The sequence below is a fragment of the Excalfactoria chinensis genome, chromosome 7 (assembly GCF_039878825.1).
Source record: "Excalfactoria chinensis isolate bCotChi1 chromosome 7, bCotChi1.hap2, whole genome shotgun sequence".
Classification (NCBI taxonomy): domain Eukaryota; kingdom Metazoa; phylum Chordata; class Aves; order Galliformes; family Phasianidae; genus Excalfactoria; species Excalfactoria chinensis.
The window spans coordinates 22,945,702-22,963,937 of record NC_092831.1 but is presented as its reverse complement, the minus strand read 5'-3'; the positions used below and the strand labels follow the sequence as shown (position 1 = coordinate 22,963,937).

At 38.7% G+C, this 18,236-nt stretch overlaps 1 protein-coding gene across 3 annotated transcripts in view; it reads right to left on the bottom strand.

The window, feature by feature from the left end:
• PARD3B (par-3 family cell polarity regulator beta) overlaps positions 1–18,236 on the bottom strand; it is a 361,423-nt gene that overhangs the window by 118,537 nt on the left and 224,650 nt on the right. For all 3 annotated transcript variants that reach the window (XM_072341851.1, XM_072341853.1, XM_072341852.1), the window contains 2 exons: positions 14,579–14,785; positions 13,363–13,597 (listed from right to left, as the gene is read on the bottom strand). In XM_072341851.1, coding sequence (XP_072197952.1) covers positions 13,363–13,597; positions 14,579–14,785 — 442 coding nt within the window. The remainder of the gene's footprint in view (positions 1–13,362; positions 13,598–14,578; positions 14,786–18,236) is intronic.

The window sequence follows — 18,236 nt, the reverse complement described above, 5'->3', positions numbered from 1 at the left end:
CTTTTTCTTATCCTGCTCACCATACACATTCAGAGGAATTCTGCTCAAGTACCACTGTCTTGTATTTGGTAACAACAGCCATTTGGTCATTTTAATTAAATCTTGTGGCTTTAATTATCTTCATGCAGACACTATATCAATTGAAGTTACTTTCTAGGGTGTATTTTTCTCCTCCCTGGTGCTTCATTTTGGACTCTCCCTCTTCTCTGCAGTCAGCCTTTGAAATCAGGTGCCTGCTAAAGCCACCAACCTAAGATGGTTATGCTGGTGGTAGTAGCACGTTGTGTGCTTGGTATTGCTCTTTAAAGCTTGTTTTAATTCAACATTTACAAATGGAATGCAAATTACTTCAGTTACAAACTTCTCCCTTAACCTTATAAAGTAGCTTGACATTTTGCACAAGAAATATCTTAAATTTTCCTTGTCTGATCACTGCTGTATATAAAATTTTCCCTAACTCACAGATTCCCATACTAGCCTTTATATTTGTAAGCTTATTTTGGGACTGTATCTGCCTTCCATGGGGATTTTCTTACATCATTAAGCTGGTTGTTCAACAATATTTTGCATTTGGCTTTGTGGAAACTCGAGGATAGAGCTGGTCTAAACACTGCCAGAAAAGAGATATTAGGCCCCATGGACACAGATTTCTCCCTGCATAAGAGAAGAGGCAGTTTCAAACAGATTGACATTTTCTAACAATAAGATGTAGGATTCCCCACAAAGAAGCCTGTTTGAGTTAATGACAGAGCAAACACAGAAAGCTGTCAACTACCTGGAACTGCTACACCAGAACTTTATATTGAGTTTTTGTTATTATGCTAAGACTACTGCAATTAATATAGTATCAAAGTCAACAGAAGCCTATGCTATCAAAGGCAAGCAGTCTCGCGAGACTGAGTTAACATTTGATCAGTAAATTGGATCCATTATATGCAATTTGTGTCCCAAGGTACTCAGTGAATGGCTGATGGACACAAAATAACAAAGACTGAAAAAGACAATAAACTGATGGCCAAGATCAATAAATGGCCTTGGTATTCCATGAAACCATGAATACATTTGCTCTTTTAAATGCTCAAGATGTGGGCTGCTTCAGTATGTGAGGGCCCATTCATGCCCTCAAAGTAAGATGCATAGTGCTGCCATGAGACTACTGAAAAGAAGCTCTTTTTAGCTTATGTAGGACGTAAGCACCTCCTTGCTCCCCTCCTCTGAGTATTTATAGTACCCATGTAAATCCACTACCTCCTCTTGTAACCTTTTGCTGTTCTCATTATAGAGACAAAAATAGCATGTCAAAGAAAGAGACCCAGCCTTTTCTCTATATTCTGGAAATTAACTATATAATACTCTAAAAGATTTATGTGCTAATCTACCAGTTCCATAAAAATACAAGAACACAAATAACAGTTAAAAATTGCAAAGGTAAAGATCTAGAGTGAAGAAGACAGAAAGGTATATGATGCAGCTGTGGTTTATTGCTTTGCTCTCTGCTGGATTGAGGCCTCAGTAAGTTATTAAACCACTGAGGTAAATCTTAACTACTTAGTTATTCAAAACCTCAGCTCTCAGATTATTTTCTGCTCTAGGCTTATGGATAACTTTTTTTTTTTTTTTTTTTTTTTTTTTTTAAATCTTCCCCAGTGAAAGATCATCTTGTCCGTGTTCCACTTTCAATTGTACAGAAGTGCATGAACAGCAGTTTATGGGGTAGCATAAGTTTTGTGCAGCAGGTCTACTGCCGGCAGTGATCCTTCTCACCGTGACAGGATCATCATCTTTCAATTTCTTTAAACTCTAGCCTAAAACCAAAAAAGATTAGACTCATTCTTTCCATTCTGAATGCCCCCAACAAGATAGAGGAAACTGGTATTTAAGCCAGAATAAATGTTTGGGATGAATTAAATAAATATACTGCTATTGGAGTATTTTTGATAGCATGCTTCAGACTGCCTGAAACTCAGTATGATTTTAGTTAGAGCAATAAAGTATGTATTTTGTAGGACAGCTGGCTTCTTTTCTCCCCACTAACATGCAGGAACCTGCAAGTCTTTGTAAAACACCAAAAATATCTCAACTACACAGATTTTTAATAGTAATTTCCATGCAAGAGATTCAATAAAATCAAATCCGCTTTATTACAGCATTGGAGACTAAAGCCAGTTATCCACTCAGAATTAGCAAGCTTGCATGCCAAATCAGTTTTCACCACTCGCTGGGTGCAACACACTCCACAGGCAAATTATACAGTTTACAGAGAACCCGTACTGTAAGAGCTACAGGTCTCATCACAATCTTGCAAAACATCCTCGGCACTTACTACAGATAAATAAACACAACTTCCACTGTGTAGTTACTTAAATTACGCAGTATGCTCCATGTAGGAACCAAGTGGCTAACAGTACTGCTCACAGGCAGACAGAATTCAAAGTACAACTCTACCTAGACATTCTTCTACATTGCTTTCCAAACCATTTCTCAAACCCAGAGCTCCTAGAGCCCTGCCTGAGCCTGTCTAGAGCACTCTCTGTTGTTACAGATGAATAATGGTTTGGGAAGCAACAAAAGACAACCAAGTTAAAATAGACTAAATAGAAATTCACACACACACACAAAAACAACAACAACAAAAAAAAACACAACAACTGAGGCAGAGATCTTCAGAGATGAAGAGCCATGCTAACCTTGAGCAGCATTTGCACTCATAACAATCTGCCTTCCTAAAAGAAAGATTTGTTAATTTCTTTGAGAATAACTTAGATCCAGTAGGTTGATCTGCTGTTGTTATTCTATTCACAGTAAAATGATCAGCTGCTGTAAAGCTGATTTTTTTTTCTCAAGACCAGTGTATCTTCACATTTTGCCAAACCTCTTATATTCAGAATTATATTTTACTGTGCAGATTTTATATATATATATATTACTGCATCAACACAGACATAAATCAATAATTTAAAAACATTAAGCTGCCTAAATGAATGAATCTGAGCTCCTTTGACAATCTCTCCTCATTATCTGCTAGGGAGGAAGAACAATTCAAGAGCTTTGGAATGGAAACAAGCACTTCCAAATGCAGGAGAGGATATAGGAAACATATTTGGAGGGAAACAAAAAGCAAGCTAACTTCTTTGAATTGTTTATTTCCTCAATCTAACTTTAATTAAAAACAGAACATTAGGATGTCTGTTATACTAAGCTACTGTAATACAGACTTCCACATAAGAGGATAAAAAGCCAAACAAAAGGCCAACAGAGATAGAATGATCAGTGTCTGATTTATTACTCACTGTGCTTACAATTCTATTCACACATTACCACCAGGTATTCACTGCTTTCAGATACAGGACAATGAATGGCACAGGCAACCAGTTCCTCACTTCAAACCTAATACTGAAGTTAAATGTGGCAGAACTACAGTAGATACTTACTGCTTTCTTTATTTTGTACTACATATACGCAGAGACAGACAAACTTTTGCCTTGGGAGCCAATTGTTAAGACTTCATAGAACAATAGAATAATCTGAGTTGGAAAAGATCCATAAGGATCATCGAATCCAACTCGATTGTTTTTAAGTGGGAGGTTGCAAGACCAGAAAGAGAAAAGGAAGAATGGGTCCTGATTTTTATGACTAAGAATTTTTCAAGGACTTCTAAAAAAATAAAAGCAAATTCTCCCAAATGCCCCTTGCCCCTGCCCAAGCCAAGACAATAATTAAGCCATTTCAGTTCAATGAAGGAAGCAGGGCAGCATTCTTGGGATGTACTTTTTTCTGTGGTAGCATCATTAACTTCTATGACAAACGTCACGCAGCACTGTGACCACTGAGAAATCAGCAGTCTCCTCATGACAAAGTGCAGAGCAGAAGTGACAGGCAGAAGAGCCCATCTGTATGAGCTCTGCCAGGGCTATCAGTCAGAGCTATGGCAAGAGAGAGCCGAGGGTGGAGCACCAGTTGGAGAATGGAAGAGAGGGTGGCAGAAACCTGGAGACAAAGAAGTATTGTCGCAGCTGGAGGGTGAAGGTAAAGAGAAGATGGAGTCAAAGCTGCAGCTGAAATGAGCAGGAACCACTGGGTAATGCTCAATCCTGCACTTCTGCATTTTCTTCCTATAAGATTCCTTTAAAATGGGTAGGGTGGGGCTGGAATGGGACAACAAAACGTAGCCGCTGCAGGAAGCTGTAGAGCACTTTTCTTATCTACAGCCCATGGTCAGGCATGGAAAGCAGGAGCTGGGGTGGAAGGGACCTAAAGCTCTCCTATCCCACTCACTCAGCCCTGCCAACATTTGCACATACTGTGCAAGTTCTACAGCAGGGATAAATCTTAGGCATGGCCGTGTGTGTACTTTCTGCCTAGACATGCTCTAGTAGGAAATGTGCTGCTGAGACAGGCTGTCTGCTGTTAACAGTTGCTCAGAGCAATGTTACCACACTGGTCTGTTAATACACACCAAACTGGGAAGGAACTGAAGTTCGTGCTGTGCTGACAGGCAGACAAGAGCAGTCAGAACAGCAGCCCAGCACCCTGATCCAGAAGAGAGCAGAATAATCTGTAGGCAACCAGTTGGTACAAGCCCAAGCAGAGGGGAATAAAGCTTCATGGTTTCTTTTGTGAGGTCTTCAGTGCTGGACAAGGGCAAGTTTTCTACTGCCTCACTGGAAGAGTTTAAGGTTTGCTGCAAGATGACATCCCAGGTAGCATCCCTTTTATGGAAAGGGGAAGGTGCTGCTGGTTTCCATGATGACAGAGTAAGAAAATGTAGAGCAACGGTTGGCAGAGGAAATAAAGGTTTGCCCATGCTAAATTTGAAATGACAAATCAATTTTTTCTAGCAAGCAGGCATAAAATGAGAGTAATAGGCAGAAGGTCAATTTTATTTCTGAGCCATTGTATTCTAAACGCCACTTCTGAAGGAAAGAGAATCTGTAGCTAGGAAGTAGGAGGAGGAGGGAAGCCCAGCTTAGCATCTCATGTGCTAGCAACAGCAAAGGGGAGCAACCCAGTACCATCAACAGCTCCTGCTAATGTGCAACAGCAGCGAGCTGAGTTTGTGCATTGGTCTAGGCTTGCGTTATTGTCTTCTTCCACAGAAGAATGAGAACAAAGTTTGCTAGAAACCGATTGGAATATGAATAAAAATGAGGAAGGGTTAAAAGAGAACAGAGAGATGCAGTGTGAAAGTAAGGGACCAGGTGCCAGAAGATTAACAACTGAGAAAAATTGAAACCACTGGAAAAATATACCTGAAAAAGAAAGCAGTATCGTAGAGATCAGAGAAGAAGCTAGAGGAAGTCAAGCAAAAGCTTGCTATTTTTTTGTTTTACTTTTTTTTTGTTGTTGTTGTTTTAGAAAATTAAAACTCTAAGCCTGCTGTACTTTTACAGATGTAGCCAAAATGGTTTTTAAACACATGTAATTTTTAAACATTTAGCCAACCAGTGATTTATACAAAGAAGGAAAAACACTAGTTTTTGTTTGTTTACTTGGGTGTTTGTTGCTTGCTATGTTAAATAAACATAAAGGATAGACTTTGTATACAGGATAGTGTGGCAGCGTGCTGACCAGTGTCAGCCAGGAAGTCACAAGCAGAGCAGGAGCTTGAAACGATCTCCTAAAGCATCTTTCGCTCACTCTCTGTCAAAAATCCTTTGTGGAAAACAAGAGGGAAGAAGGAGACAGAGTGGCTCAAAGGGGTCAGTTTTTCCTGAAGCTAACATACTTTATACTCTGAAATTGTGACTAACCCAAAAGGAGCTTTGTTCCTTTTATATGTCAGCAAAACAAAAGGTCATCCTATTGAAATATTGGCCAGGTCTGACTTTCTTCTATTAATAACAAGTAGAGACACATTTTTTAAAGTAATAGTTAAATAAATGGCTACATGTCTGCAATCATTTCAACTTAAAATGTCAACTGGATTTGAGATGCCATGTGCATTTAATCAATGACTCTGCATTATAATATAAATATTACTTTGGTTTGACTGCTTTGTCTGGCATAAATCATAATTCAGTGAGATGAGCACATTTCATTTTCTCTACAGATGGCTGTTAATAGCAATACCTATTAAAGTGGCACCTGCCAGCACTCTGTAGTTAAGGAACCTGTCAGGAGCCCCTTCTTTATGATTTCCCTGGTAATTGTTGTCTCCCCATCACCATAGAACCCCCATTTCCCGAGTTCACTTTTCAAGAAAAACTGAACCAGAAAAATCAGAAAAGCTATCTTTTTGATGTATCAAGGTAGATCTCCCTTCACACAGTATTCCTGAGCAAAATAGGTATTTATTAGTTAAAAGGCGGCTCAGGTAGTACGACTCCAAGCCCTCTAGGATCTTTGACCATAACGCAGCTGTACTACATACAGAAATGCCCAGTGTACCATAGCTTTAATGGAAAATCTGGTATTCAAGTTTTATCCTCAGACAAGAGATGGATTTTTAAACAGCTACCAGACAAGTACAGTGAATGAAGGATAAGCACACTGCCACAGAGGTGCTGATGAAAGGATAGCATCAGGAACACACTTTGCTCTTTTGGGCTTTTTTCCTGCAGAAGGTGCAATCTTGGTCAAGAGGAGACAGGCATTCTGCCACTTCCAGAAAGGACCCAGCCATATTTCCAAGTAGGATCAGGGTTTACTTTCATCTTAGCGCATGTGGGATGTACAGAGGTCAATAATGAACATTTAATTAGACACATCTGAGAATTCAGTGTGCAAAGTTAATCCTTATAGACTCAGCACACTGTGGTTTGATTTTTCAATCCCAATAATGGCTTGAATAATGATATTTGAACTTGAAGTGAACATGCAAGTATTTCACAAAAATCATGCTCCTTGTAAACAGTTTGTAGTTTCCAGTCCTTTCAAACAGTCAGAAGGAACTTTCTGCTCTGATCTGTTAAGTAAATATAAATCTTGTTATCTGGGTTCAGTAATGAGAGTAAGGGGTCTATTCTTCTTCATTGCACTTGCAATACTTCTAATGTTAATGAGATTTATGCATGCATATTAAGAAGAGAACAGATGCTTAATTAAACAAATAAGCCTTTAGTAGGCAGTCCACGTGATCATTTTTAGTACAAAACCCCCTTATTTTCTCTATTTTAGTCTGACTATGAATGCAGCCAAGGAGGAACTGATACAGTGGAGGAAAAGAAAAAGGGGTATACAAATTGATATCTTTGTCTTGCCTTAGTTCAAAACACTTGAGAAACTCTAGTTATGTTAAACTAGTTTAAGTATCTTATCTCACTCATCCACTTGTGCTCTTTACAGGAAACAAGCGTTTTATTTACCAATTTACATATTTGGAAAGGGGGAATATGAGGCAAAAGGAAAAGGAAGTCCTATGAAAAGGAAGTCTAGGCCTCTCAGTAACTAATGTGCCCCATTAATTGATGCTGTGTAACTAATACACATGCTTGATCCATCTCAGATCATTTCACTACTGAGGACAAAATAATCTAAAATTATATTAGCCTAATTAATTATAATTTAATCAAATCTGGTGGTGGTTTTTGTTTTTTTTGTTCTCTTTTCCCCCCTGTCTATTATTGATTTTCAGCATGGTACATACATTTAGATAAATACATTAAAATATTCACAGATACATAGGAGTGTGCGTATGCACAAAGTAGAACACATGCACTGCCTCTCTACATCAAATCACATCACTGCTATTTACTCTTTTAAAATTATATTGCAAACTTTTCCTCCTCAGTGCTTACCTTCTCAGGGAAACAAAGAGCAGAAAGAATGTTCCCCATAAGCTGCCATAGCGCTATACTTAATGGAAGTCAATATCTGTATATTATGCGATCTACTTTGCAATACCATTACAGGCTCACCAGTGCTGGTTGTAAAAAGTATCATTCTGAGCATGAGACCTGTAATAGTAGTAATGAAAAAAGGGTCATTTTTGTCTTCCAACTAGAATGAAAAATTAAAGTCGCTAATGCACTTTGCTCAAAGGAAAATTGGCAAATTAAGGGGACAAAAAATAAAATATTCATGGCTCATACTGTAAAATGGAAGGTAAATAATTTAAGATGAACTATTATGTGAGAAAACATACTACATCTAAAGATGAAAAAGCAAAATGCAACTGAAATGCACACTTATTTCTACATTCTTTACTTGCAAGTACCTGTGTATGTGCACAAATATGTCAGCTGTGTTTGATGTGCATTATTTGTGATGGATTGACATCTCCTCACCTGTACACATTTTGAAAAGGTTCATTAGTGAACCACCAAAATTAAGGCAATCAAGAAATGCCTTAAATTAAGTGTTGTGACAGTGGTGTTTTTTTTACTGAGACCAGTGTAGCTAAAGACTAAGAGAGGGCTCTTCAAGTGCACTTCAGTTTGACAAAACTCTTTATTTGAGTCGCCAATTACGCATCTGCTCATAGATTTATTTATTTTTTAATTGCAAAAAAACTGACTGGTTTCTGCCTATGGGGAGAGAGCTATTAAAATGTCACCGGTGCGGCTGCAGTCCATTAGATAACTTAACTTTATACCCATAAAGCTGAAAGAACTACCCAGTATTTTTTATAACCCCTATCTGGAAAAGGTAGTAAGAGAGCCATAGACTTATGTTTATTATACGCCGGGACTGTAACAACTGCAATGGGATTAGGATATGGAGCAGCAATGCAATGCACAGCAGAGGTCACGTTCCCCTGGTGATTCAAAGGTTCAGTCTTTCTTCAATTTAATTTAGAAAGCAACTCAAAGCCTACCACAGGATTTCAAAGCAAGGCAGTAACTGGAGATCACGAATTTAAAATCTAGCGTTCACCAAGCAAACCACAGAATACAAATAACTTTTTCTTTCAGTTTTTCTTTTTAGATTAACCTCTTGGCTAGATTTGCTTTATGGTAGCACTCAGTATCTGGGGCTTCTACCACCCTGCACAAAGGGATTAATGAATCCTTCCAAATAGCCTACAGAGCCACCTAACAAGGCTCTCTATACCAGTGACACTACACACTTCCTTCATTCAAAGGCCCCAAATCACTGTTTTGCTAAATTGTTGCTCATGAAAATACAAAACACATTCATAAAGAAGCACAGGGAAGCTCATCTGAGGTACAGCAGTCTGATTATCATGCCGGGAGAATCAGTCACCTTGATGTAAGGAAAAGGATGAACCAAGAATGCAGTCTGTTACTTACTGCGTAACCTTGATCCTATGATGCATCCACATGGAATTGAACACTATTTTTGTTTCAAATTTAAGCACGGATGCTAAAGAGTGACTTTTTTCTGAGGCTGCAGTATAGATTTAGTCACAGCTCCAGTAACGATAGTACTGTCAATTTACTTTGCCGTCTGTTGTCTGGCATTGGGTTATTTAGTAAGCTGTGATGATGCAATGTGCCAGAAAATACCAAAAAGCAAAGTAATGCTCGTTTAAATGTTACATACAAACAATTAATCAAGTCAGCTTCTGTTATTCTCTGACCAGTACATATGTAGATTTGATCCTACAACAAGCAAGCGATATATGCACTGGGACACAACAAAAAATCTACAAACACTACAGTCTGCACCACCATAAAATACTGCTTTGGATTATAAGGACTTTACCAACCAGTAATAACCAGTGTCATCTTCATTTTAAATTTCCACGCTCCAGGTATAGCAGTCATTAACACGTGGCAGCCAGGAGCTCCAGTTCATACTGGATGAAACAGGATACTTTTTAAAAAACAAGGATTACAAAAATAAAAGCATGATTTCTTGAGTCTCCCTGAATCACAGTCACCTAAATATAAAGCTTCAATCCAAGGAAAGCTTCTTAGCAGGAAAGCAATCTTTTTTTTTCTTTTTTTTCTTTTATGTGTTAAAAAAAAAAAAAAAAAAAAAAAAAAAAAAAGACCAGGAACTACAAGTAAATAGCAGCTGAGCAACAGATGAGGCACTAAGTGAAATCTGTTAGCAACTGCTAACAGCTTTGCTATTTTCTGTTGTTAAATTAAAAAAAAAAAAAGAGGAAAAGGAGAAAAAAAAAAAGCAAAAAACCCAATGCAGCAGCAATTCCAATATGTTCAAAAATCTCAGCTACAAAAGACTAAAGTCCTACACTTGCACCTTCTTGTACCAAAGATAAATGCTTGGGTTTGTCTTTATATCTTGATATGTGTTGCTATAGATTAAGAGGTAGAAACAAGCTAATTCACATGGATATATTATCAAGATAAAACTTGGTATAGATGTAGACACAACCATGGCATAGTACAAAGCCTCTATCACAGACAAGTGAGACATTCCTAGCAGCAACATCAGACTCCAGTTCTCCTTTCCATCTGCCTCCTAGCCATTCTGCAGACAGTACAGAGTGCCTCCATTAGCACTGAGCTTTCTGGTGAAAGCTCAAACATTTTCATTGCCTTTCTGGCTTGGGAGCTTTCACCACAGATTGATCATTCCCAGCTTACCTCAACCCAATTCTGCCATGGGTTCAGCAAGCTTGTTTTCCTGTTTAGGTGCATCTATATGGCATGGCAGAACTATGCAAGCACAGCAGAAACAGCTCTGAACAAAGCAGCTCAGGAGCAATGAGAAACATGAACATATCTGTGTGGTTCTCAGCATGATCAAATGGCTGCAGTCATTAGACTAGCCTGAAAAATTCATGGCATTGCACTGTCCCAGGTAGATACATCCTTGTCACACCTCTGCCACCTGCTTTATTAACTTATTTTCTTCTGGCAGCCTAGCAAGGGCTGCTCTCCTTATCCCTTATTTTGGAGATGCGTCCCACTTGGGAAACCACAGTACAGCTATCACCGCATCTGCGGCAGGCACACTACAGATTTCCTTCTTCACCCAGCTTTCTGTTCCCTTATGGTGTTTACATTTCCAGTGCCTCCTATGGCAGGCTTCCCTTCCAATTTAAACTCAGCATGTCAAAAACTGAGCTTGTATCTGTTTCTAAATACTTCTTTCTACTTTTCTCTTAAACCACTAAGAATTAGTAGTCACCTTGCCTGCTGCAGAAGCTCACAACTTTGTCATATGAAGCTTCTCTTTTTCCTTCCACAGATGTTCTACCAATAAAACATGCCAGTTTCATCTCTACTGTGTCATAAAAAATCTGTCTGTTTCTTTCCATCCGTGCTGCTAAAATACTTGATCATTTAAGCCTTCTTACTGCAGTCTCATCTCTAGTCCTCCTGACAGTCTCTCTCCTCACTCTTCACAGCAGCGCTAAACTCTGGTGTCAAAAATACCTCTTGAATCTAGCATTTAGTCAGTGTTCAAGCCTTTCACTGATTCTTTTCCCATTCTTTCTTTAAAAAAAAAAAAAAAAAAGTATTCAGATTCATTGTTTTTGTTTTTCACATCACCCATAGCAGTTTTTCCCCGAAAAAATACCAGTCTGGTTTTGTTCTTCTTGAGCTCATGTGGTCCCTCTGATTCTTTTGCAAACCCATGCTGTTTGCCCTTGTTCCATCTTTACAATTGATTACCCTTCTTTTGCTTTTGACATAGCTGGGGGTCCTCTTGGTCTCCCACTTTCTCGTGAAGGAAAGTTGCTTTGAAACATAATTTTGCAGATTCCTGGATCAAACACTCACAAGGCCAAAGAACCTCCAAAAGCATCCTAGCTAAGCCGCTTGCTCTTACAAACAATTCCTCCTCTCTCCACTATAGCCCCTTCCCATCATCTTTGTGACTCTGTACAGTTTTTCAGTGCTGTGGAACAGCAATTCGCTTTTGCATTGCCATACAAATAAATATTAACAACCACCGCTGTTGGCTGGGAAGACAAATGGAATAAAAAACACATGTATGAAAAGAACAGATGTGTGAAGATTGTGTACAACCAGAACGTGAAATACAATCTGAAAAAGTGAATTGCTGGGAATGGTAACCTATTGTTCTCGGCTTTGCATATTGGTTATTACTGGATTTTTTTTGTCAACTGTAATCACTTGCCTTGGATTCTGATGTCATCCCCTGCTCCTTTTGGGTCAAGCATTACGCTTCCAAAAGACAGACCTTCCACTTCAAATTTAGCCAGTTCTGCTAGCAATACACAAACCAGAAGACTTATGTTTTTGTCAGATCTCTTCATTATTCTCCTCTTCTTACAGTCCCATTCACTTCAAATAGTTTAAATGAATGAAAACAGGCATAAAGCTAAACATATACAAAAAAGAGCTGCTGAAGTCACCCTCCTGCTAATTATTCAGTGTTTTGACTGCAGTTCCACATTACGCCCCATTTCTTTAAACGGTATGAACACAAATGCACGTGCAATGCACAGGTGTGAGTATGTGCCTCTTCAGCATTACTAAAGAGCCCCATTTGAATGCAGACTGGTATACCCACGTACCTTTATCCTACTGACATTAACAACTACTGAAATCATGCAAATTTGGCACAAAATGATGCCTGTGTATTTTTGAAAATATCTCCCCAGTGTTTAAAACTCACTAGAAAAATTTGTGGATTCCTTTTGATGATACATGGAAGCAAGACATCTAAAAGTTTTCATGTGAGTATAACAAAAACCATTAAACTCCAGAGACTTATCAACAGAGAGTTGGAATGTTACCTTGCGTAGCAGTGTCCTAATGAATATTAATATTATTATATTAATTGAAAATATCACTTAAATTAAACACTTTACTACTCAACAGACTAAACAGGTACCAGAGGCAGTGGTGACAGCAAGCAGAGCACCTATATCACCAAAGTCTACAGCAGCAACAAGGAAATGTTGAGATGAGTTTTGTCTAGTCTCTGATGTTTCCAGAGACATAAAATCAATCAAAAGCCAAAATTGTTTGGAAGAAATCCAAACAACTGTGTGTCAAGAAGGGAGGACAACAATCTCTGGGTCACAACAGGCAATGGTTGAAGCTGTGATGTACAGATTTTATCATAGCTAGTAGTTTCCTGTAGCAGCAAATGTCACTAGACTGTTTACTGTAACATAAGCATTTCTGCTCTCTCCAATGCCTGCGAAGAAAGCAGACAAGCAAGGGAAGAGAAGGCAATGTCTGAATATGGGAGTGGGTCACATATGACTCAGAAATATTCCCCACAAAACCTACGCCCCACACACATGCTTGTTTTAAGCCTGAAACCTTGATATTTTTTTCTGGCATATGGGAATGAATTTCAAAGGCACAAAAAGATATTTTGCCTGCCAAATGTCTTCTGCCTCAGCCACAAGTTTGGTGTAAAAGTATAAACTGCTTTCTTTTTAAATAACATAAACATTATTTTGAGTCCAAGTGAAATAATTTTTCCACTACTTTATGAGAGCACCAGTTGTTTCACATGTTATAATGAGCATGGGTGGCTGTTTTGCTTTTTAAAATGACATACCTCAACATGACACCAAAGCCTTTCTTCTTTTTCTTTTCTGGATCTTCATTTTCTTCTTTCCTTTTCTTCTCTTTCATTTTAGTTTTGCCCTTTTCTTTTTTCTTCTCTTTCTCTCTATTTTTTTTGTCTTTTTTAACCTTGGTTTCGACATCTTCTATTTCAGGGTTCCCTGGAGGAAAAGATTCCATATTCTGTGCTTCTTGACCAGAGTGAGAGCTCTTATCAGAGAAACCATCTGCAGAAGAAAGAAGCAAATGGGGATAGTAAGAGGCCACGAAAATGGAAACACATGAAATATAGCACCTGTGTCTACAAGGTGCACAAATGACTCACAAAACATACTTAATTGAATAATTTAAAAAGCAGACCAAATATATCTAGTGACTTCAAGCAAAGTTCTATTGTAAATTAAATACAGAATTATTATAGTGACTTGTTACTGAATATTAATCCTGATAAGAAAACCTGACATGGTAAAACACTTCTGCTTGAAATTTGGCTTATCTACCAGCTCAAGAAAACTGACATGCCAAGATGCAAACATTTCATCATGTGCTTACTTCAACTAGAGACTGTAATAACTGAACAAAACCAACCCAGTAAAAATATGATTTTATTCACTCCTTGGAACCTTTCCACTTTAACATAGCAGAAGAAGAAACAGACAAACTGTTCTGCCTGATTGAAGAAGACCTGTGTTGTTTCTTGCTGGGGGCTCAGGATCCAAGCACAGTTTTATGCTTTGTGCTGAAGGACACATTATTTCCAATGTGGGTCTTTAAGAGCACAGTGACAGAATGAAAGAGCAGCGGGTTGCTATCAACACACTGCCTTGCCTATACCAGGGAATGAATTTCCTAGTTGGAGAAGGGGGAATTGTAGACAGCTCTGTAAAACAAGCAAGATAATTTTTAGTGTAATCTGAAGAAGGCAGCTGCTTCTTGAAGTTGAAAAATACAATTATTTAAGGATTGAGTTCTAATTCTAATTCCTCTTCTGCTCTCCTACCCCAGAGGAGATCAGTCAAGACTTTACACTAAATTCAGTCAAGGTTGGATGGGATACTACAAAGGCAGCTCTCATTCAGCAAGACATAAGCAGCTTTTTAAATCTGATCAAATTCAATTGGACTAAATCACTTATACATTGTACTAAGTTAGCCCTCAGCAATACTAAATGAAGGTGGTTCCCTGAAACAGCACCAGTGGCAACATACCCTCTTCTGCATCCTCAGGTCCATCATAAGACTTATCAATGGCAGCTCGGAAACTCTCATTACACCCCCGACCACGGACCACATGCGGCCTGGGTCTGTGAAAAGGGAGTTCATTCTTCCTAACTTCAGCTACAGCAGTCTGAAGACTCTCAAGGGAACTGGACTTCTTCAGTCCCAGAGTAGGACCAAAATCCTTTCCGGAAACATCTGGAAAACAGATAGTTAAGTTTTTACACCTAAAACCACACAGTGAAATTAAAATTGTTAAGTGGATACATGTAATTGTACTTTATTAGTTGAGGCCTTTGAAACACTATGCAATCAATGTAATTTGTTCTAAAAATAACATCAAGTTAAACCTACTTCTGTAGAGATCCTCATTCCAACTTGGAGGGAATGGCATATGATTTACAGGCCTGACAACAGTGATGGGCAATAGCAAGCTGTCTGTGTTACTTTCAAGTCTGCACCAATGCTAAGGATGGGGTTACTTCCTCATCCTGAGAAACAGATCTTGCCTTGTCTCTGAGAGCACAAAATACTTTAGATTTCAACTTTTTACAGGGATACTAACAAAAGTAACAGGACAATATAAGAAAAGAAGACCATAACAGGTATGTCCATTCCTGACACGCCTGGAAATCACAAGGATCACAAGAAAGAATTATACATTAATACTATGTGGTGACTTTAGCAAGCCTAGAGCACAGGTATTTCTGAACTAAGACAGTGTGATGAGTGACCTCCTATATGGAAAACAGAATCATCAGTAGTGTCTACATAAGGCAGTTTACACTTCCAGTCCCTGCAGACAAAAGAGGAAAGGGAAAAAAAAAAGAAAAAAAAAAAAAAAAAAAAAGGAAAACAAGTTTAAGGGAAGCATGGTTGCTAGGTCACAGTGCAGCCTTCTTTTGTTCACTAATTGCCATTCTGGAGACTACCATTACTGCCAAATTAGTGAGAGCTAAAATGGAGTTAGAGCAACGACCTGCATACAACACAAAGGTGCTTAAAATCACTACAAACCTGTGCATCAGAAAGAGGCTCTGTGGTGCCTATCTCAGCTTGAGAATGAGCAAAAACAGACAGGAAAAGCATAATCACTGTAAAAGGCAGCAAAGTGGAAGCCACTGATCAGCAGAGGAAACCTGCAAGGCCACAGCCCCACATCCAGATGCAGACAGTGCCGTGGCTGTGATGGACAGTGGGCTTGGGTTCTATCAGCACCCATTGCCTGGAGAGGTCTTGCAGCCAGTCCTTGTTTCCAGGCTGCAGCACTGCCCAGGCTGCGTCAGAAGCCAGTGCAAGGGTGTTTATTCACACATCCCAGTACAAGCAGCACTACATTAAATTATAGCCCTCAGCTGTGCGCCTTGGTAAAAGTCTGGGGTTAAATGCCAGCTAGAGTCTGTCTCCTGCAGAGCACAGACAATTGCTCAGACTAGAAGACTACTCTTAGCCTGGTGCAGCCAGTCACAGAGAACAGGTCCTGAGTCACACAGAGCTCTTAGACAACTGCATGGGACACTGAGCAGTTACTGGCAAAGAGTATTTCCTTCTGTGCAAACAGCCATTACTTTGCCATTTTGTCCTGTCCTGAAGGTCCATTTAAGGAATTAATATTAGCAGTAATTTGCAACAATTTCCTGAGTTCTTATATTTTTAAGAGAACAGTTACAGACTTACAGCAACTTCCATGTAATGTTATCAGCTTGGTATTAAAATTAGGAAAAATAATTAAATGGAGCACTCTTCAGTTACAAAATTCAGGACAAAACTTTCTTGGAAAGCTGCATTTTTTCTTATGTCCCTAGAAGAAATGGGATTGTCTTACAGACAATTAATTACCCCAAACCATCATCAAATACTGAGCTACCTTAAAAGACAGAATAAAATGGCAAAGACTGACCACATTTCTCACTGGCAAAGAAAGCAAAACTTCATCTCTAATCTTCCTGTGTTCTACCATGTAAAAGGTGTCCTCATTTATTCAGAAGCTTACTGTGGCCCTTTAGTAACAAATTACTATCAGGCATTAAGTTGCCCTTTTTCTAAAGCTGTAATCATTTAGTCTGAAATTTTGCTGGCAGCAACTACAAGTTTCTCAAAATACGCCCATAAAGAACCATCTGAATCCAGGTGAAGAATGACAGCATTTTTTCTTATTGATGGCAGTAGGAGCAATGCAGTTTTATTAAGAAGGCAAACATTCAAAGTTTTCTTGGGCATATCCACTAGGGTTTTCAGAGAGAACTTTTTAATTTTCCTGGTCAGCTTTCATTCCCTTTTCCTTTCATTGTAAGGCTGCAGCAATTACATATTTGCGTGCAACTAAAGAGATGGAAGCAGAGTTGCTTCCACAAGCAGGCAGAGCAGTCCCCACGCTTTCACAGGCAGCATTTATTACAGGATGCAGTACAGAGAAAGGCCAGAGACTCCATAACAAACAAGTACCGAACTGACCCTCAGCTAGAGAAATTTCCCTGCCCTGTCCCCATCTGGAGACCATTTCTGTACACCTTTAGGACAGCTCTAAGCATGAAAACACTAATTGTACTCACTGGTAAAAGAACAAAACAATGAGAAAAACCTCAAAACAAACAAAAAACAATGGAATCTCATATTTTAGAAGGCATTTCTAGAAAGTGTATGAATGAACGTGTGTAAATAGCTAGCTCTACTCAGATTTTGAATGCAAACGTGTGAGCTAGCCAAGGAATAATTTAATTGTTCATTATGAGTAGAAATGTTTCTTATTATGCATTTAAAATTTTTGAGACCTCATTTTACTGCTTCCTACAGCATCATGATGAAAAACATCAACTTTCTTTACAAATGGTGCAATATTTTATGAATGTCTTCTGAACTTTAGAAAACAACAGCTGATGTCAGTATTTGCCTATGGCCTCCTGAAACCAAGTTGCCGGTTCTAAGATTATAGCCATAAACAACCATCTTTTAGCTGAAAGGCAGTATGACATATAGTTACATTTTCTTTTCAACATCAACACAGTTACCAAAGGTTTTCTTCTTCACGTAATATTATGTACTTTACATTCTCTTTTCTTATTACTACTGCAGTTATTATTGGTTTCAGGTATTTCCAGACTTCTCTTTTTTCCCCACATACGCACATTCCTTTCTCTTTCATAGTCCAGAACGAAGCATAGCAAAAGCAAGATGTAAGTCACAAAAATCAAAGGGAAGCAAGAGTGTAGAGGGCAGTGCAAACCACCCCAAAGGCACATTTGCAGAAAGGAATGGAAGTGGAACCATAACCACATAAGTACTTATTCAGGCAGGGAAAAGCAGGGTTTCTGTTGTACGGAATCATATGATATAGCAATCAGGCTGACCAACTGAGCCCTGCGGCAAAACAGTCAAAATGAATCCCTGCTGTAGGGATACCATTTGTATGAGAATGAACGAACCAGCCCTATTAACCACGGGAAAAATGTCCAAAGACACAACATGCAAGAGACCGCCAGTAAGAACCTCCAGACCTAAATAAATTGGTGTGCAAAGTGAAAAGCATGGTTTTCTGTTTTGATAAACATTAGGCCAAGACAGAAAACAGAAACAACAGAAAACAGGTGGAAGGACATGATTCTTTCCCATAGGGCTGCAATGTTATATAGTGACTAAAATTAATTCACAT